General features: G+C 53.6%; 2 protein-coding genes across 2 annotated transcripts in view; both read right to left on the bottom strand.

Moving 5' to 3' along the window:
* SLC7A10 (solute carrier family 7 member 10) overlaps positions 1–2,650 on the bottom strand; it is a 315,424-nt gene extending 312,774 nt beyond the window's left edge. Inside the window, exon 1 of the mRNA XM_050768466.1 lies at positions 2,641–2,650. The gene's annotated coding sequence lies outside the window, so the exon portion shown is untranslated. The remainder of the gene's footprint in view (positions 1–2,640) is intronic.
* Positions 1–20,575, bottom strand: part of PEPD (peptidase D) — an 873,572-nt gene that overhangs the window by 133,159 nt on the left and 719,838 nt on the right. Inside the window, exon 2 of the mRNA XM_050768467.1 lies at positions 2,913–2,937. Within this exon, the coding sequence (XP_050624424.1) occupies positions 2,913–2,929 (17 nt within the window). The 5' untranslated portion in view covers positions 2,930–2,937. The remainder of the gene's footprint in view (positions 1–2,912; positions 2,938–20,575) is intronic.

The following is a 20,575-nucleotide window of genomic DNA, read 5'->3' as shown; positions in this document are numbered from 1 at the left end:
AGTAGATTCTTGAGTTTCAAATTGAATCTGAGATGCTAGTTTAGGGCTTCCCCTACTCCCCAAACCCAAATCATATGGGGCACACCCCAGTCACCTGGAACTCTCATGGACACCTTCTGTCCCAGGCTCTGGTAGGATTCTAAAGACAACTAAATCCAATTCCCAGGGAGCCCATGGCCACGGCCGTGACTTGCTGGCGTCATGCCTCGTTATGCCTGACTCTATGATCTGTCCTGTGGGTGCAGCTGGGAGCTGAGCCGGAAACATACTTAATCGATCTGCTCTTAAGGAAGCCACTGGGGTCAACCTCAGGCTCAAAGTACCCACGGGAAAGCCCCATACCAGACTGGGATGGCTCTTCCCTAAGAAGACTGCCAGGCTCTGGAAGCTCCCACACCCTCTCAATAGCACACCTCTCTAAGACTTGCCTGTCAGGCCTCTGAGCCCAAGCCAAGCCATCGCATCGCATCCCCTGTGACTTGCACATTTACGCCCAGATGGCCTGAAGTAACTGAAGAATCATAAAAGAAGTGCAAATGCCCTGCCTCGCCTTAAACGATGACATTCCACCACAAAAGTGAAAATGGCCGGTCCTTGCCTTAAGCAATGATATTATCTTGTGAAATTCCTTTTCTTGGCTCATCCTGGCTCAAAAAGCTCCCCCACTGAGCACCTTGTAACCCCCACTCCCACCCGCCAGAGAACAAGCCCCCTTTGACTGTAATTTTCCTTTACCTACCCAAATCCTATAAAACGGCCCCGCCCTTATCTCCCTTCGTTCTCTTTTCGGACTCAGCCCGCCTGCACCCCGGTGAAATAAGCAGCCATGTTGCTCACACAAAGTCTGTTTGGTGGTCTCTTCACATGGACGCGCATGACACTGCCACTCTGTTTTGCCTCCCTCACCCACCCTGTGTGGTGGCCCAGAGAATTCGTTCTGCTAGAAAAGCTCTCATTCTGGGACCAGGCGCGGTGGCTCACACCTGTAATCCTAGCACTTTGGGAGGCCGAGGTGGGTGGATCACCTGAGGTCAGGAGTTCGAGACCAGTCTGGCCAACATGGTGAAACCCCATCTCTACTGAAAATACAAAAAATGAGCTGGGCGTGGTGGCACAAGCCTGTAATTCCAGCTACTCGGGAGGCTAAGGCAGAAGAATCACTTGAACCCGGGAGGCAGAGGTTGCAGTGACCCAAGATCGTGCCGCTGCACTCCAGCCTGGGCAACAAGAGCAAAACTCCGTCTCAAAAAAAGAAAGAGAAAAAGAAAAGCTCTCATTCCAGGATCCAGTCAGTTCCAGACTTGCTCCCATCCAGACATCAGCTTGGTTCCTGCAGGAGAGCAGCAGGTCTCAGGCCAGCTTGGAGTCCTGAACCCAAATGCAACCCCTGGCACTCCCTGTGAGCACCAAGCCAGCCTAAACAGAGAGACAGCACACCCACAGCTGGGCACCAGCCTGCTCATTCTACCCTTTAAAAGGGTCACAGGCTGGATTCAAAGATCTGACCCTGAGTTCCTTGACACCCATCTGAGACTTTGTCTGCACTGTTCTCTACCCAAAGGGAGTCTCATTGATGAAGGATAAGCACAAAAGTTATCCAGGGAGTGAAGCCTTCCCGCACTTTCCCTGAGCTCAGAGTCCATGTCCCTCCTTTGCAAATGCCAACACCACAGGCAAGCAGATGGATGACAGAGTCCCATGTGTCCATCTGCTCCAGTGGCCTGTGAGTACCTAAGGGAAGGCCCAATGCTATTCCCAGAATACAGCAGGTGCCCACAGAATGTTTGATTTGTATGTTCTAAGCTCCCTCAACCGTGGGGGCCAACTGAGAACCCACTTTCTGCTGCCATTTTCCCCGCATCTTAAAAAGAGAGATGCATTCAGTCCACTAGATTCCCCCATTCTGACCTCAGTTTCCAACCTGGCATCTGAAATACTGCCCCCTCCTACACCAAGCCCCTTCTACCCCACTGAGCCACCAGACCCACACCTTCTCCCACTGAACCCACACATAGCTCAGGGGAGCCTACTCTTTTAAAACAGATCCAGCAGCTTGTAACAAAACCCTTCCAGCCCCTCAGGGCAAAGTCTGAAGAATCCACCTGGAATACCACACCTTCCAGCCCCAGGCATGCACCCCTGTCCCCAGAACACTCTGAACTCTCAACCTTTGTCCCTTACCCTGGGCTCAGATGCTCCCTATCTGGGAGATTCCGCCCAACGCTCCGGTAAACCCATCTGTCCACCCTTCCTCCCACTAGGACCACTCAGCCTTCTTTCATTCAGCCCAGTATGGAGCACCTACTGTGTGCAAGGCACTAGGCTAGTGAGAACCAGGTTAACGGACCTGCCCTTGCACTCTAAATGCAGAGAAGATGATGAACAAATACAAACAATGCTCTATATAGTTTATCAGGTAATGAGAAGGGCACAAAAAGTGGGATAGATGGTTAGAGAAGGATTCCCTGAGGAGGTGACATTTGGCCCCTGAAAGAAATGTGGACGTGCCCTGCGGGGAAAAGGGAATTCCAAGTCCGTCTCAAATACCGCCTCCTCCGGGAAGCGCCCGGTGCCTGCGGTCCTCGCAACACCGCCCTCCCACCTGGGGGTCTTGGCAGCGAACATGCGTGTCGACCCCAGCCCCCACCGCAGCCGCACACAGTGGGGCCGCCAGACGCGCGCAGATAGGGCCTGAGCCAGCCAGGAGGGTGGAGAGGGGCTGCGGGCCCCGCGCTGACCCTGACTCGGAGCGTGAAGCTCGCCGACCGGCGCTCGGACTCTGGGCCGACGGGAAGAGGCACCTACCCGCGGCATTCAGCGAGCCCGGTTGGGGCTCTCACCCGCGGTCCGTCCGGGACACCCATGCCCCTCTCTACGCCAGCGGGAAAGAGCGAGGGAGGTGCAGTACTCACCCGGTGGCCGCCGCCATATTCGCCCGGCACCGGCGTCACGTGCAGTGCGGCGTCAGCTGAGCCCCTCCGGATCCCAATGCGTGGGGCGGGGTGAGAGCAGGGGAATGGGCGGGGCAGGGGGTGGGGCCGGGAGTCCTGGACCCACCTCCTCCAGAGCCAAACTCCGCGGTACGGGAAGGGGCGGTACCTGGGGAGGGGCGGATCCCTGAAGGGGCGGGGCTCCCGGAGAGGGGCGGGCCCAAGAGCGCGACCAGCATAAATAGGCGGGCTGCCTACAGGAGACAGTAGGTAGGGGTAGTGGGCAGCATCTTCCTCTTTTGCGTGGTGGGAGGGAGGTCCTGAAGCAGAGGACACCTTGATTCTGGTTCAGCCCCCGATCTGGCGTCCCAGCCAACCCGGGAGAAGAACACATAGGAATAAAAAAACCACGTGGGAGGAGAGGAGGGAGACTGACTCAGGCTAGGGTCGGGGCAGAGGTGGTGATTTTTGTTTAAGAAGGGAAAGGGCTTGAGCAAAGGCCGGGAGGGCAACTGGAGGACTCTAAAGGTGCAGCGGCCCGAAGAGTGTGCGCGAGAGAGGGGCAGCCTAAGGGAAGTAAGGGCCAGACCCTGCGGGGCCTCCACTATGGGGCCTGTGAGTTAAGTCTGGTAGGATCTTTTCTAGGTTTCCTGGGCTGCCGAATGGAGAAGCTGGAGGAAGGGAAGCCAGGGAGGAGGACAGGCGAGAAGTGGGCACAGCCGAGAAGGGTATAGGAAGGAGAGTCTGCCAGAAGGCTTACTTCTTTGCCCCACTGGGCACTGGTACTGGGTGCAGAGTCCTACAGAGAAGGGGTAGGGACCCTGCAGCAGACGCTGCCCTCCCTACAGCCAACACGGTCAGGGCATTACAGGCACGGCCCAAATGCGTTGCACATGTGAGCTCATAGAAACCTCACCACAGCCCTATGAGGTCGAGACTATGTTTAAGTCTATTTTACAGATGAGGAAACTGAGGCCAGACAGTGCTCACACGGGGGCTGAGCTCATGAAGCCATACCCTGAGGAGTGACCTCATTGCCCATGTGAAGGAAGGGGGCCCCATACTGTTGGGGGAGGGCATTCCTGGCACCCGGGGCCACACAAGGGTGTACAGATGTCTGTGGACAGGTGGATGGGTGGCCCAGGTAGGCCTGTGGGGCTCCTGACCCCAGCCTGCCACTGTCCCACAGCTGGAAGTGGCTTCTGATCAAAGGCTGTGGATTGGGGGATGCTTCTTGTTTCTTTATTGAGACAATGATGTGGGTCACCATGGCCAGGCTGGTGGGAGCCAGGGGCTATGACTGGAGAAGCAGCTGCTGTTTGTCCCCATGAAGCAGGGAGGAGAATAGGCCCCTTAAATCAGAAGAAGGGAGGCAGCCATAAGCAGGGTAGTTAAGAGCATGCAGCACGGTTACCTGGAAGCCCAGTACCATCCCTGCTGTCCCCATGTCAGGGGGGAGCTAATGGGGCCACCTCACCGGGCTGCTAGAGGGTTTCAGGTTTCACACTCAAACCTGCAGGCACAGTCCGTAGAGGCCAAAGCTGCCAGGAGGATGGTGGCCCCTCCAGATAGCCCCTCCCACCTCCCAGACCCAGATAAGGAAAATGAGAGCTAATGGAAGAGGGGGGACTCATCCCTTCTACCCCTTCCCACAACACATGGGCAATTTGCAGGGGTCCCTGACCTCCAGGCAAGGTCCAAGAGGAGCTCTCTCCACCCTCTTGCCAGTTTCCAGGGAGGAGAACAGAGGTAAGGATTCACACCCCACTGCCTGGCCCAGGGGCCCTGAGAACTTGGAACACCCCCCCCATTAAGCAGTAGCTCCGCCTTCAGCTTAAGAAACTCAACTCCCTAATAAGTGGCACTTAAAAATATATATGTAATAACAAAGGGTGAGCAGAATGAGCTTTCCATGCGCCTTCAAGGAAGGAAAACCTATCCCCCCAGCTCATTGCACCTGCCCCCTATCATTTCTTTTGACATAAAATATGTCAAAATTAAGCCAGCTGCCAGCTCTGTGTGCTTACTAATATGAAAACAAAGTCATTATCCCAAACATTCATAAAATAATAGGAGGAAGGCACCCACTAACTGAGTGGAACTCCCTTGTTTGTGTACAGTAATAAGGAGGCACTGCCCATGACCCCTGCCCACCCAGGTCCCCTGCCCTCTCGCCTCCCCATCAAGGGCACTGGGAGGGCTGCCCCTCACCCCTCAACCCTCCCTATCAGAGGCTCTGGCTGGGCTGCCCCTAGCCTCTCGCTCCTCCCCATCAGAGGCTCTGATGGGGCTGTCCCTCACCCCTCCCCCCTCCCCCCTCCCCCTCAGAGGCTCTGGCAAAGGCTCCAGAAGCTGCCCAGAGTATGGGAGAAGACTGTAGTTATTCATGCAGGGCAGACCCAGGACGTTGCTGGGAGCCAGGAGGCAATTGGGGGAAGATTGATTTTAAAGAGTCGAAGTGGGAGTGTGTAAATCAGCCAAGGCAGCGCGCCAGGCAGCACTCTCACGCGGCATTGCCTCCGAGGTCACAGGCCCTTGGCTGAAACAGTCTCCCCTCATCAAACCCTACAGGTGGCTGGGAGGTGTCCACACTCGGTCAGCCTGGTAGCCCGGTAGCCGGCCCAGCATCATTCTCCAGAAGGCCCCCCTCTGCCCCTGCCAGGACTTGCAAAACAAGCTTCACCCTGGGAAGACACCTCTTGTGTCCCGGGACACTGTGTCCAGGCAGGTTTCCCTCCTCCACCCATTCCCCACAATCTAGCCCCCACTCTTGCAGCTCCATGGACGCTGCTGATAGCTGGCTACCTGGAGATGGCAGGCCCAGATGTGGCGGCCTGCTAGGCTGTGACTCACGAGTCACCCTTGGGCCATGAAGGGGAGGTCCCAGGAAGAGCCCTGTCCACCTTCTGCTGTGGATTGAGGGCACTGGTGTATCAGAGGCTCTGTGGGACCGCACTGGAGGTAGCCTGGATGCTGGTTCTGCCCCGCACCGCCCAGTTGTTGCCCACGGTGCCACTCTGGGACTGGCCATGCTGTGAGGGCCAGGGACCCAGACCCTGCCCTTGCCCAGAGGATCCTCGGTCTGCGGACAGAGGTAGAGGAGCCCTCCACACTGTCCCTGGGGAGCCCACCATCTGGGAGGGCCTCAGAACGGGGCTTCGAGGGTCCTGCTTCCTCTTGGCTAATGGGGAGATCCTGGGGGATTCTGAGCTGGAAACTGCTGATCCAAACCCCTCTCTCTGGCAGGAGCTCAGGAGGATTAGCAGAGAGAACTAAAAAGAGCCAATAAGAGCCAGTAAATCCACTGCACGGGGCCACCAGCCTCCGATGGTCAAAGCCCTATACAAGATGGCATTTGGGTGTTTTGCGATTGTTTGCTTTTGCTGAGAATAGAAGACTATATGCAGAAAGCCAGCACCAAATAAACAGAAGAGGAAGAATAGAGGGGGCTGTGGGTGTGAGATAGGGGCAGGGTGGCATATGGCAACCCAATGTCTTCCCAAGGGAGAAGGCAAGGAGAGTGGTGGGCGTGGAATACCCAGGAGGCCATTTCTCCATCCTGGTTCTGGCCGATCCCAGCCTTGGGCTTTTGCAGGGCCTGCAGCAGTAGCCACAGCTCTCCCACTCCAGAGGCCTGCGTGGCCTGCTCCTTCCTCCAGGCCCACACCCCAGCTGTCACCACCATCCATCAGCCCCTTCCTCCCAGGAGCCCCCACATCACGTTCTACTCCTCCTGTCCTTTCTCCCCCAGCCCAGCCCACCTGGGCATCTATCTTCCTGTAGAAAAGAGGCAGGCAGAGCTGAGGGGCCTTTCCAAGGAAGCCCCCGTCACCGCCTCAGATGAAGTGGTCCCTGCTGAGTGCTTTGCCGGGGTCTATGAGGCAATTCGAGATGAGAAATGGAACGGTGGCTTCGGAAAGGCAAATCATTCCAATAGCACCTGAAAACATCGAAGGAAACAAGCTCTTTTTGTGTGTGTGGAAATGGGGAATATATTGTTTCTCACTGTTTGGAAGACTGTTTTCCCATCTTGAAATCACAAGCTGTTTTCTTCCAGAGAGACTTATAAATACATCCAATTATCGACATTCAATATAGGAAATAAAGTTCTGAAATGGTTTTCTTCTGCGCACGCAGAGTGAGCCGACCAGGTTGGGCAGGTGATAATTACTTTTATTTCCTACGAGTGGGTATCACTGTGGAGTGACTGGAAGCTTCACCTTTTATTGCCTTCACCTTTTATTACATTTCCCATGTTGTGCAGGGCTATTCATTGGTAACTTTATTATCCCATATCAAGATCTTGATTTTAAAAAAAAAGGATGAAATTTCTGATTTCAAAAAGTATGAGTGCGAAGTCCCAGAGTAGGGGGATTTGGTTCTATACCTTGTGACCTGGAGAGCAACCTCCCCAGGGGGATGGACTGTCTTTGTGCCCAGCTCCAAGAGACTGAATGTCGCTGACTAGACAGTGGGTGTCTGCTGGCATTCACAACTGTTCCTTTTTTTCTTTTTTTTTTAATAGAGATGGGGCCTTGTTTCGTCACCCAGGCTGGAGTGCAATGTTGTGATCATAGCTCACTGCAGCCTCAAACTCCTGGGCTCAAGCAATCCTCCCGCCTCAGCCTCCTGAGTAGCTGGAACTACAGGTGTGCACCACCATGCCCAGCTAATTTTTTTAATTTTGTATTTTTTGTAGAGATGGGGTCTCACTATATTGCCCAGGCTTGTCTCAAACTTCTGGCCTCAAGGCGTCCTCCTGCCTCGACTTCCCAAACCTCAGGATTGCAAGGCATGAGCCACTGAGCCTCGCCTCAACTGTCCCTTTTTGGGACTCTGCTCAAGGTGTCATTTTAAGAAGGATGCTTGTCATTTTAGGATGGTGTCATTTCTTTTCTTTTCTTTTTTTTTTTTTTTTTTTTGAGATGGAGTTTTGCTCTCATTGCCCAGGCTGGAGTGCAATGGCACAATCTCGGCTCACCACAACGTCCGCCTGCCAGGTTCAAGCAATTCTCCTGCCTCAGCCTCCCAAGTGGCTGGGATTACAGGTGCCTGCCACCACACCCGGTTAACTTTTTGTATTTTTAGTAGAGACAGGATTTTACCATGTTGGCCAGGCTGGTCTCGAACTCCTGACCTCAGGTGATCCACCTGCCTCGGCCTCCCAAAGTGCTGGGATTACAGGCGTGAGCCACTGCGCCTGGCCAGGATGGTGTCATTTTAGGAAGCATTTCATGAAAGCACCTGCCTGTCCTTCTGTCCATGCCACTGTCAAGATGAGATCACCTGTGTCTCCTCCCTCTCTGTCCACTGGGATTGCTCCTGACCCCACCCCTGTCTGCACTTCCTCCTCAATGTCTTATCTCTCCTCCAGCCTCTCCTTTCCCGTGGCTCTTTTGCCGCTCACCTGCATACTACTCGGGTTCAGTCCCTTCTCATTCTGAGCCCCAACTTGTCAGGATTTTTCTGTCGCAAGCAGCCCGAGTCTCACCTCAAGTAGAAGAGGAATGCATTAGAATGCTGTCCAGTTGCACAGTTGCAGGAGAGGCAGACTCAGAAAACAGGCAGAGCCAGGGAGGCTGGCAGCTGAGTGCACCAGCAGCTACTTCCAGGACATGGCAACTCAGACCCTTGCCATCGGTTGCTCAGACCCTTGCCACCACCTCTGCCCCTGGGCATAACTGGGACTGATACAGTGTCCTGGCTTCACCCCCTGCATGCCCAGAGCTCTTGGTGGGCAGTACAGCCAGTTGCAGCGCCCAAGTCTCATCCCACACCTTGGCTATCGTGTCCCTCTTGGCTTCTGCTGGGGGTGGGGATGTGTGTGTATGGGGTGGGGTGGGGTGGGGTGGGGGTAGAAACACAAAACCCACCGCCACAAGTAAAACCTTGAAAAGTTTAGCTTGGATAAAAGCCTGAATATTTCAATCAGAATGTCTAGAATGCAGCTATTTTTGTTTTAGCATAAGTGTGAGTTTCTTGTTTGATGGTTTGGTATAATTTAAATTTTTGATTTACATGCTGGGGGACGGGATACACAATTTTCTTTCTTTTTGTGAGCGGTGGTGGGGGACAGGGTCTCCTTCTGTCGCCCAGGCTGTAGTGCAATGGCACCATCATAGCTCAGCCTTAAACTGCTGGGCTCAAGTGATCCTTCAGCCTCAGCCTCCTGAGTAGCTAGGACCACAGGTGTGTGCCGCCATCCCAGCTTATTTCCAGTGTCTTGGCTCTGGAGCTCTTACCTGGCACTGCCTCCATGTCATTGCCAAATAAATATCCCTGAGCACAAAATGCTCCAATAGAAACTGTGTGGTGGAGAAAGAAGTGCATGGACTTCAAAGCCAGAAGCCTGGGCTTGACTGCTGGCAGCTTGATGTCTCTGGTCCTCGCTTTCCCCATTTGGAGATAAAGACAGGATGGAATTTACCTCCCTGACAGGGCAGTTCCAACGGGTCAGATGACCCCTTGAACACTAAGGCCCTTGGGGGACAGTTTAACGTGATGCAAATGTGGTGGTAGTCCCTTTCCTTATCGATACTTACTGCTATTTTTTTTGTTTTTGAGACAAGGTCTTGCACTGTCCCCCAGGCTGCAGTGCAGTGGTACAATCATGGCTCACTGCAGCCTCGACCTCCTGGGCTCGAGCAATCCTCCCACCTAAGCCTTCCAAGTAGCTGGGACTACAGGTGTGCATCACCACCCCCAGCTAATTTTTAAAAAATGTTTTTTGTAGACATGGGGTCTCACTGTGTTGCCCAGGCTGGTCTCAAACTCCTGGGCTCAAGCAATCCTCAGCCTCCAAAGTGCTGGGATTACAGGCATGAGCCATCATTCCTAGCAGTACTTATTATTAGAGAACCTGGACACAGTGGTTAGGAATTGGATGTGGGAACCTAGGTCCGATTCCTGGCATTGCTATGTACTTGCTGTGTGGCATTGGGAAAATAACCCTACCTCTCTGAGCCTCAGCATCCTCATTGGTAAAATGGGGACGATGCGTTATTGAGAGGATTGTTGAGAGGATTAGATGAGTGTCGCAGGAGACACTCAGCTCAGCCCCTGGCTCATGGGGGTACTATCCTTATTTCAGTGGTCATGTGAGGGGTGCGGGCAGTGAGGAGGGATGAGCATCCTTATCTCCAAGGTGTGAAGGTTGGGGAGATGCCCTGTGAGGTCACTGTAGCCCTGCTCAGCTACAGAGCTACCTTGACGGAAGGAGTGAGTCCATAACCCCAAGCCCAGCGGGCCAGTGCTCAGCCCGTTTGAGAGAACTGGCTGGGACCTGGGGTTGCCACACCGCCTCAAGCAAGTGGGCTGGCAGTCCAGCCAAACACAGCAGTGCTAAAGAGAGAGAGAGGAACAAGGGTGAGCAGGAAGTCTTCCCGGGTCAGCTCCCTGGCTACACCCAGGGCCTCCGGTCCAGTCGAGGGCTTCAGCCACAGGGCTCTGTTTGTGCACGTGGATTTGCATGTAGCGAACAGATGGCCTCCAAGGAGGTTTCTAAGAGGAATTAGAGACATGTAATAGATTGCAGAATTGACCTCAAATTCTTCTCCGTGCTGCATCCGCAACCCGCTTTTGTGATGTTCAACCCCTCCCATCTAGAGATAGAATCTATTTCACCAGCCCTTGAATGGGGCAGCCACGTGACTTACTTTAGAAAATGAGAAGGAATGCTTGGAAGGCGCTTCTCCACCAGGCTCACCTTCTTGCCATTCTTGGAAGCCCTGCTACCATCACCATGGGAAGATGCCTTCACTAGATGGTGAGATGCCTGGTCAACAACCTGCTAACCGGCAGATACACAGGCGCTGCCAGCCTCGATTATCCAGCCTGAGGCCGACTGCTGGCCCATGAGTGAGTCCAGCAGAGACCAGCTAAGCCAGTCCCCAAATCCTGAGTTCTCTCAGGGATCGTTTTACCCATTGCATCCAGCAGCATTTTAGACCATGATTATAGCCAACACAGGGCAGAAGGAGGAGATCCTGGGACTATGACCCCAGAGAGAAGGCTCGGGCAGACGCTGCAGGGACTGTGTGCACAAGGAGCTCTACAAAATGCAGAATCCAAGCAACACTGCTGTGTGGCCCTGGAGAGAGAGCGTGACCTTCTCCTCCTCACCCCCGCCAGGGGCACAGCATGGCTTCTAAGCAGAGAAGGCTGCAGGGACCCGGATTCTGCTCATGCGCCCTGTGGTTGCGCTGTCTTCAGGGTGCTGGCAGGCAGCATTTCTCACACAGACATCTGCGTGATGCCTGGGGCTGAGCAGTGGTGGTGCAGAATGGTGGGTGCCCGTGGTGGGGCTTCCTGGGCAACCGACTTGAAGCACAGGAAGTGACAGGGCTCCATGAACTTCTGTAAGAAGCACTCCAGAAACTCCTGGGAATTCCTAGAACAGATTTTCAAGGGGGCTGGAGAGCCCCTGTAATACCAATGGGACTAGAGCCAATTCAATGTGAACGATTCTGTTGATGAAGCTATACGTGCACCACAAGCCAGTGAGCCCAGCCTGGGGACTTAGCCTGCGGTGCCACAGATGGGGACCAAAGCAAGGCTGGCCTGGGGTGCACAGAGCATGGGATTGTACCTGGGTAGCCTGGATGGGTGACTTGGATGGGACAGTGAGCAGGAAGTTTATCCCTAGACTAGCTTCGATCAGACAGACCCGGACCTTGCAGGAAAGTTGACAGAGAACAAGAGAGCTACTCTTCCCAAAGTAAAATACAGTTGCTCATCTCATGGAGGACAAGGGGCCCACCACGGACATGCCTGCCCAAGACCAAGGCTTGGACTGTCCAAGCTGGGTGCCCCATCCCACTTTGGTGCCCTGCCCATTACACAGAATCTTTAATAAGATTAATAGGCTGGGTGCAGTGGCTCATGCCTGTAATCCCAGCACTTTGGGAAGCCGAGATGGGCAGATCACCTGAGGTCAGGAGTTCGAGACCAGCCTGGCCAACATGACAAAACTCCATCTCTACTAAAAATACAAAAATTAACCAGGCATGGTGGTGGGCACCCATAATCCCAGCTACACGGGAGGCTGAGGCTGGAGAATTGCTTGAACCCAGGAGGCAGAGACTGCAGTGATCCGAGACTGCACCATTGCACTCCAACCTGGGCAACAAGAGCCAAACTCCGTCTCAAAAGAAAAAAAAAAAAAAATAGGTACCACTGTCATGCCTTGTTCAGAGAGTCGCACGGTCTCTGAGTCAGATGCCAACTTCCCTGATGGCATGATGAAATGACAGGAGTCTCACTCCTTTCCCCATTCTTTCCGGATGTTCAGTTCAAACAGCTTTTGGGAAAAATCACAATTTTATTTCCAGATCTCAAAGATCGATATCATACTATGCATTTTAGGGCTTGTGGGGAAAGGGACTGAAATCATCCTGCAGTGGTGACCGGGGAAGGGGCTCTGCACCTGCAGGTCCTCCAAAGTGGTGCCATCTCAGTTCCCAGACAAGCCCACCTGCAGGACCCACTATTGCCCTGCACGAGGTCTTCCTGAGCTTTCCTCTCCAGGTGTGGCCAGGCAGCTGCCCTCGCTGCTCAGAGTCTCAGTACCAGCGCTGTCAGGGCAGCAGCCAGGCCTTTCTTCACAGGAATCTGGGAGCAGAAGAGACCCAAAATCTTCACCAGGTGCCATCTCTGCTTGAAAGGAAGAGGAGGCCAAAACTGGGCTGAGAAAAGCTCATGAAATTGTTATGAATGTTCCCTGAACTCCAGGCTGGAGAATTGGCTGCACAGAAAACTGTTTTTAGCTTTGGATGTGGCACCAAGGACAGACTTCGTCCCTTCTGTCATCAGTGGACACTTGTTATGTGAAGACTAAGGGCGCCTTTCTGAGGGTCTCCAAATCCTCTGGGGAGGGTCCACAAGGCAGAAAGATAAGTGCCAGGCTCCTTTGGGGGTCAGGGGGATAGGTGGGTGGGAATGCAGCCCACCCCTAGAGATGGTGATTTGGTGGGCTCGAGTGCCGCTCAGGCTCCTGGATTTTGCTGTTGTTGTTTAGAGATGGGGTCTCACTCTGTCACACACGCTGGAGTGCAGTGGCACGATCCTGGCTAACTGCAGCCTCCAACTCCTGGGCTCAAGCAGTCCTCCTGCCTCAGTCTCCCAAGTAACTGAGAACACTGGCATGTGCCACCATGCCCAACTAAATTTTTAATTTTTATTTTTTGTAGAAATAGGATCTTGCTATATTGCCCAGGGTGCAGGCTGATCTCGAATTCCTAGGCTTAAGCGATCCTCCTGCCTTGGCCTCTCAAAGCACTGGGATTACTGGTGTGAGCCACCTTGCCCAGCCCAGGCACCTGGATTTTTAACCAACACTCCAGCTGCCTGTAGTTTGTAGACAGGTTTGGAATTCATTGTCGGAGCAGCCACCTAAGGAAACAGCCTCTCTTGTGCCTGGAGGTCAGGCCGGCCCTGCTGGCTGCCTCTCCTGAGATGAAGCTTGGTCACTGGGCATCCATTTCCCAGCCTGGTTTATTCCCTCTCTTCCCCCAGTGAGGGCCCATCGAGCCCTCTGATACCGACTCCTTCTGCCCTCTGCACAGCCCGGGCAGGAAAGCTCACTGGCCTGGCCAGGGGACTCGTGGGATCTACAGGGGCTCCCCACTCCCACCCAAGCCTGGCACCAAGTACAAGCTTGCTGAGATCAAATGTTGTAGGGCTGTGTGGAGAGAAATTGAAACAGCTACTTTGAAAGTTGCTTTGGCAATATCTATAAGAAAGAAAATAAAAGGAAATGAAGGAAGGGGCTGGGTGCAGTAGCTCACGCCTGTAATCCCAGCATTTTGGGAGGCCAAGGTGGGTGGATCACCTGAGGTCAGGAGTTCGAGACCAGCCTTGCCAACATGGTGAAACCCCATCTCTACTAAAAATACAAAAATTAGCTGGGCGTGATGGCACATACCTGTAATCCCAGCTACTTGGGAGGCTGAGGCAGGAGAATCACTTGAACATGGGAGGCCAAGGTTGTGTCACTGCACTCCAGCCTGGGTGACAGAGCAAGACTCCGTCTAAAAAAAAATTAAAAAGAAAGAAAAAGGGGTTAATTACTACTGACTTTACAGAAATAAAAAATATTATCAGGAAATATTATAAATAACATATAGCAATAAATTGGATAACCTATTTGAAACAAATAAGAAATAACCATAAAAATGGGCAACCAGTAGCCATTCGTTTTTTTTTTTTTTTAAGACGGAGTCTCGCTCTGTCCCCCAGCCTGGAGTTGCAGTGGCAAAATCTTGGCTCACTGCAACCTCTGCCTCCCGGGTTCTAGTGATTCTCCTGCCTCTGCCTCCTGAGTAGCTGGGATTACAGGTGCCTGCCACCATGTCTGGCTAATTTTTGTATTTTTTTTTTTAGCAGAGATGGGGTTTCACCATGTTGGTCAGGTTGGTCTCGACCCCCTGATCTCAGGTAATCCACCCGCCTCAGCCTCCCAAAGTGCTGGGATTACAGGTGTCAGCCACTGTGCCCGGCCCCAGAATAGCATTTTTTTTTTTTTTTTTTTTTTTTTTTGAGACGGAGTCTCGCTCTGTCACCCAGGCTGGAGTGCAGTGGTGCGATCTCGGCTCACTGCAATCTCCGCCTCCCAGGTTCACGCCATTCTCCTGCCTCAGCCTCCTGAGCAGCTGGGACTACAGGCACCTGCCACCACGCCCGGCTACTTTTTTTGTATTTTTAGTACAGACGGGGTTTCACCATGTTAGCCGGGATGGTCTCGATCTCCTGACCTTGTGATCCACCTGCCTCAGCCTCCCAGAGTGCTGGGATTACAGGCGTGAGTCACCACGCCCAGCCCTGGAATAGCCATTCTTTTATTCCTCTACTTTCTTAATAAACTTATTTCACTTTGCTCTGTGGACTCACCCTGAATTCTTTCTTGTGGGAGATCCAAGAACCCTTTCTTGGGATCTGGATCAGACCCCTTTCTGGTAACACCATGGGTCCTACAGTCTGTGGAACCTGCTCTCAGACACCCCCACCTCACCCCCACCCAGTCCATCACCACTGCTGTCCTGTCCCGGCTTCTGGTTGCAGAGTCACACAGTAAACTGTCCGGGGAGGGGTGTTTGGTTGCTTTGTGTTTTGCAGGAAAAGGCCTGGTTGCAATTTATAAGAATCACAGACAGAGCTCTCCAGGGCCGGGACCAAGGGGGCACGTGGGGCCTGTGAGGACCAGGGACTGCCATGGCTGATGGGAGTTCAGACCCTGCGTGCCTCGCTCCACTTCCGCACCCTCGCCCCGCCACCCCTGCCTGCCTCACTCCAACCCTACCGTCCAAACTCCATCTCTTCCTGCTACTGACCCCATCTTCCAGCCTCGCCCTCCTAGCTCCAGAGCCGCTATGCTCAACCCCAGCCTGACCGCTAAGCCGCACCTCCACCACACCAACCACTACCTCTGACTCTCATCCCCCTGCCTCTCCCCCTGCCCTGCCCCTTGCTTCCCACCCCAGGGCCTGCTAGTTCCTCCCACCTCATCTGCTCAGCTCTGGAGAGAAATGGGAACCTATCCCTTGGCCGAGTGGCTGCCAGTGAGAAAGAAAATGGTATTTGAGGCTTTTACTCATCAAGGAAGGGAATATCCCCTCCCCCTCCCAGGACTTGCAAGGCAGTGCCCAGCGCCCTCCCCCCCCCCACCCCCCCCACCCCCGGCCGCCTTCCTGCTTTCCAGCCTCCTGTGTGGTTTCCATGGATTCCGAGATTTCCTTCTAGCACCTGAGCCCCGAAGTGAGGGGGAGGGGAAGGAGGGGAAGGGCCCAGCCATCTAGGGGAGGGTGGTGGGGAAGCTGCTCCAGGACGGACCCCACAGGTCTGCCGGCCTCATCCCCTGCTCCCAGAGACCCTGAGGCTGGGCACCCAGGGGACTTGCTGGGGACTCGCTGGGGGCCCGACAAATCCCACCCTCCTTCTGGATGGCCCAGGGGAGGTCATCCCATTGGGTCATGTTGGGTGAGAAGAGCTGTCCCAAATCCTGACCTTGTCCCTGACCTTGACCCCTATTACATCCCAAATCCCAAGACCTGGTCCCAGAATCCAAGCCCCAGGTTCTGACATTCAATGGACTATGAGGACGACAGTTCAGGGAAGGGACCAAGGACATCCCTGGGTCAGCCTCCATCCTTCTGAGAACTCGCTGGTGTTTCTGGGGCTCCAGTGCTGGCTGCATATCTGGGCCCCTGAAGAGAAGGTGAGAAGGGTTGATGGTGGGTAGTTAGTGAGCATCGGGCACTCGGGGGTCTCCATCCTGTCCAGCATGGCCCCTTCCCGGACAGGCGCAGGGTGTTCACAACCTCCTCCCACTCTGCCAGAGTGGCGGGTCAAGAAGCTGCGGGCACTCTCGTGGTGGCTGCCTTTCTCTTGGTGGGCAGCTGGGGTGCAGGCCCAAGCACGGCCAGGCCCATGCCCCTGCCCAGGGCTCAGCTCAGCCAGAAAAGATTCATCGTGGCTGCAGCAGAGCAAGAATCAGAGCCGGGGGCCAGGGCAGCTGCAGTGGCTGCAAGGGCAGAGCCAGTTGCCCACGGAAGAGCTCAGCCCAGGCGGAGTTCCTTCCCCAGCCCAGGACCTCGCAGGTTCTGAGAGCTACCCAACATCCTTCCGATGGGGTCCTTTTCTGTATACATTTGTCTGCGTTCATTTTTATTGGTTGCGGTCGAGAACCCATCCTGGCATGACATTTGCCGGTGGATGGGTAGGTGGTCTACGCTGGGCAGTTAGGCTGCTGGAGACCAACTGAGATCCAGAGGAACCACTACCACATGAGGACCCAGTGGTCCTCTGCCCTAGCTTCTAGTAGAACCTGCTGGAGTGTCTTTAGTTAGTTAGTTAGTTAGTTAGTTTTGGAGATGGGGTCTTGCTCTGTTGTCCAGGCTGGAGTGCAGTAGTGCAATCATGGCTCACTGCAGCCTTGAACTCCTGGGCTCAAGCTATCCTTCTGCCTCAGCCTCCCAAGTAGCTAGGACTACAGGCATATGCCACCATGTCCAACCAATTATTTTATTTTTTTGTAGAGACGGGAGTCTCACTATGTTGCCCAGGCTGGTCTCAAACTACCGGGCTCAAGCTATCCTCCTACCTCAGCCTCCCAAAGTGCTAGGATTATAGACTCGAGCCACAGCACCTGACCTCTTGGAGAATCTTTAAAAGCTGCTAGTAGGCGAGGCACAGTGGTTCGCACCTGTAATCCCAGTACTTTGGGAGGCCACAGGAGGAGGATGGCTTGAGGACAGGAGTTTGAGACCAGCCTGGGCAACATGGTGAGACCCCCGTCTCTAAAAGAATCTTAAATAAAACAATAAAATAAAAGCTGTTAGTGCCTGAGCTTTACCCCAGACCAAGTAAATCATAATTTTGAGGAACAGGAATTTGTAGAAACTCCCTCGGAGTTTTCATGGGGAATACTGGGATTTTTGACAGCTCCCTGGTTGGTTCTGCTGGAAGCCAGGACCAAGAAAGCTACAAGACAGAGTCCTCCCCAACAGAGACAGTAGGTGCTGGGGGCAGGCGAGGGAAGGCAGGGGGAGCCCCTGGGCATGGCCTCCTCTCTTCCCACCCTCTGTGTGACAGCTCCCCCTTGGTCCCCATCCCTCCACCTTGCGCCTGCTTCCTAAAGGCTGCCCACGGGTCCCGCCCCCTCATCCTCTTTGTCCCTTCACCGCTCAGTCCAGATCTTGTCTCAGTCTTCACTTCAGCCCAGATGACTCATGAAACCTGGAAAGGAAACCATTCATTTGCAACCTTCAAACAGTGCTCTTCTTTGACCCAGAAACTCCACTCCTGGGTGTACGCTCAGCAGAAATGTGAGCCGACGTCTGCTGGCGGACACAGGCGAGAGGTGGTTCATAGCTGCACTATTCAACATACCCTCAAACTGGAAACTCCCCGAATGCCCATCCACAGTAGACTGGGTGAATAAAGTGGTGTTTTCTTCCAGTGAAATTCACATCACAAAGAGGATGGATGTCAGAAGCACGACGCTGAGTGAGATCAGCTAGACACAAAAGAATCCATGTTGTATGACCCCATTTATTTAAAGTTAAGAAGAGCACAGGAACCAGGCACGGTGACTCACGCCTGTAATCCCAACACTTTGGGAGGCCGAGACAGGTGGATCAAGAGGTCAGAAGTTTGAGACCAGCCTGGCCAACATGGTGAAACTCCATCTCTACTAAAAATACAAAAAACTAGCCAGGCGTGGTGGCACATACCTGTAATCCCAGCTACTCAGGAGACTGAGGCAGGAGAATCGCTTGAACCCAGGAGGCAGAGGTTGCGGTGAGCGGAGATTTTGCCACTGCACTCCAGCCTGGGCCACAGAGCGAGACTTCATCTCAAAAAAAAAAAAAAAAAAAAAGAGACAACACAGGAAAAACTAGTCTAAACTATGGGAAGTCAGAATCATGGCTCCCTGGCGAGCAGTGAACGGAAAGGGGCACAGGAGAGACTTCTGGGGTCAGGGACAGCAGGTTTAACTCGTCTAGGTGGTTACAGAGGCGTATTTGGTTTGTGAAAATGTAAGAAGCTGTGTGCTTACAGCTATGCACTTTTCAGTGTGTGTTATTCTTAAGAAAAGCGGTCACAATTAATCTAGCTGCCCTCCAGGAGGACAGGGGAGATGAGAGAAACATTTGTATTCCCTCTTTCCAAGGAAGGAAAGAAGAAAATGTAACTGTCCCCTCCCCTCCCCTCCCTCCTCCCCTCCCCTCCCCTCCCCTCCCCTCCCCTCCCCTCCCCTCCCTTCCCTTTCCTTTTCCCTTTCTTTCTTTCTTCTTTCTTTCTTTTTTTCCTTTTCTTTTTTTTTTTTGAGTCAGGGTCTCACTCTGGAGGCTGAAGTGCAGTGGCACGATCTCAGCTCACTGCAGCCTCAACCTCCTGGGCTCAGGTGATCCTCCCACCTCAGCCTCCCAAGTACCTGGGACTACAGGCATGTGTCACCATATCTGGCTAATTTTTTTTTTTTTTTTTTTTTTTTTTTTTTTTTGCAGTTGAGGTCTCTGTTTGTTGGCCAGGCTGGTCTCGAACTCCTGGCCTCAGCCTCCCAAAGCACTGGGATGACTGGGAGCCATCATGCCCGGTGTCTCTATCAGCTTTAACTAGCATCTGGCTTTGTGTCCCTCCAACATCATTTAGCAGTGGCTGAACGCTTGTATGACAGACAGGTAGAATGTGAACAGCCTCATCCCCACCTCCCAGAGGAAGATCTGAAGTCCTGTGGCTGTTGCACTTGGCCAAGCCCACGCAGGAGGGAGTGGTACCCGCTGAGCTGAGCCCCCTGCTTCTAAGTGAGCTTTCCAGGTGTTCTGATTTCCTAGGGCCACTGTGATGAATGACCATGCGCTGGGTGGCTTAAACAACAGAAGTGTATTCTTTAACAGTTCGGGAGGCTAGAAGTCCAAATCAAGGTATCAGCAAGGTGGGCTCCTCCTGGAGTCTCCCAGGGAGAATGCATTTCCTGTCTCTCTAGCTGCCGGCAATCTTTGGCATTCCCTGGCAGCATCACTCCATTCCCTGCCTCTGTCTTTGCATGACGTTCTCCTCTGTGTCTTCCTCGTGTCTGTCCCTTAAAAGGACACTCATCATTGAATTGAGCACCTGCCCTAATCCAGGATGCTCGTCATCTTGAGATCCTTTACTTAATTACACCTGCAAAGATTGAGGTTCCAGGTGGATGTATCTTTTATGGACCACCATCCAATCCTCTACACCAGGGTTCAGCGGTGGTACCCTCCTTTCTTTCTGGCACAGATGCTGGCATCACTAGCGTGGGAAGGCAGATCCATGAGGTGGGGAGAGCTGGGCAGGGATGGTCTCAGGAGTGCAGAGGGGCCTGGGATGGAGAACCTGAGACCCCCCGCAACCCATCTTCTGGCAGACACATCCTCCTGGCCTCCTCCCCAAACACAAACACTCGGTGTAAAGTTAAGAGACCTGAGTTCAAGGCCTGGCTTCACTCCTTGACTCGTTGTGTGATCTCTGGCAAGCAAGTGCCCTTTCTGGGCAGAGATGATTCCCCAGCTCCTCACAGCCCTGGCTCTGGGACTCTGAGTGGGAGCTGACAGCAGGAGCTGTATGTCTGCGTCTCAGAGCCTGGCATCCTGTACGTATCAGAGCACAGAATGACACCGAAGAAAGCAGTGATTGAGCAGTGGCCGGGTGTGCCTTGGGATGTGCCTGAACTGGGCATGTGGTGGGATCTGCGAAGCCCCTGAATTTCCCAGATGGTCATATCCCCACTGCAGAGGTGACGTTCCCTGCTGGTATACCACTGGTGGCTCAGGGTTGGGCTATGCATATTCTATCACTGGAGGATCAGACCATGAGGACCAGCCGGGGTCAGGAGTCTGCAGCTGTGCTTAGGCAGTGGCTAAGGCAGGAAGGTGAGGAGAGGACCAATATTTACTCAGCTCCATCTCCTTTCAGTCTCATAATGTACCAACAAAATAGATACCATTATATGCCCAGTCTATAGATGAAGACACAGAAGCTCAGAGAGGCCGAGCAACTTGCCCGAGGTCACATAGTTCTTGAATAGGGCAGGTTTCCAATTTGGTCAATTAGGCTTCAGAATTGCTGCCTAACACCTCATCTTTACCCTGAGGCCAGGCCAGGGCTCTCAGTCCCCAGAA

This window comes from Macaca thibetana, chromosome 19, assembly GCF_024542745.1.
Source record: "Macaca thibetana thibetana isolate TM-01 chromosome 19, ASM2454274v1, whole genome shotgun sequence".
Taxonomy (NCBI): Eukaryota; Metazoa; Chordata; class Mammalia; order Primates; family Cercopithecidae; genus Macaca; species Macaca thibetana.
Note: the sequence above shows the minus strand (reverse complement) of the source record. Positions and strands in the feature narration are given on the sequence as shown.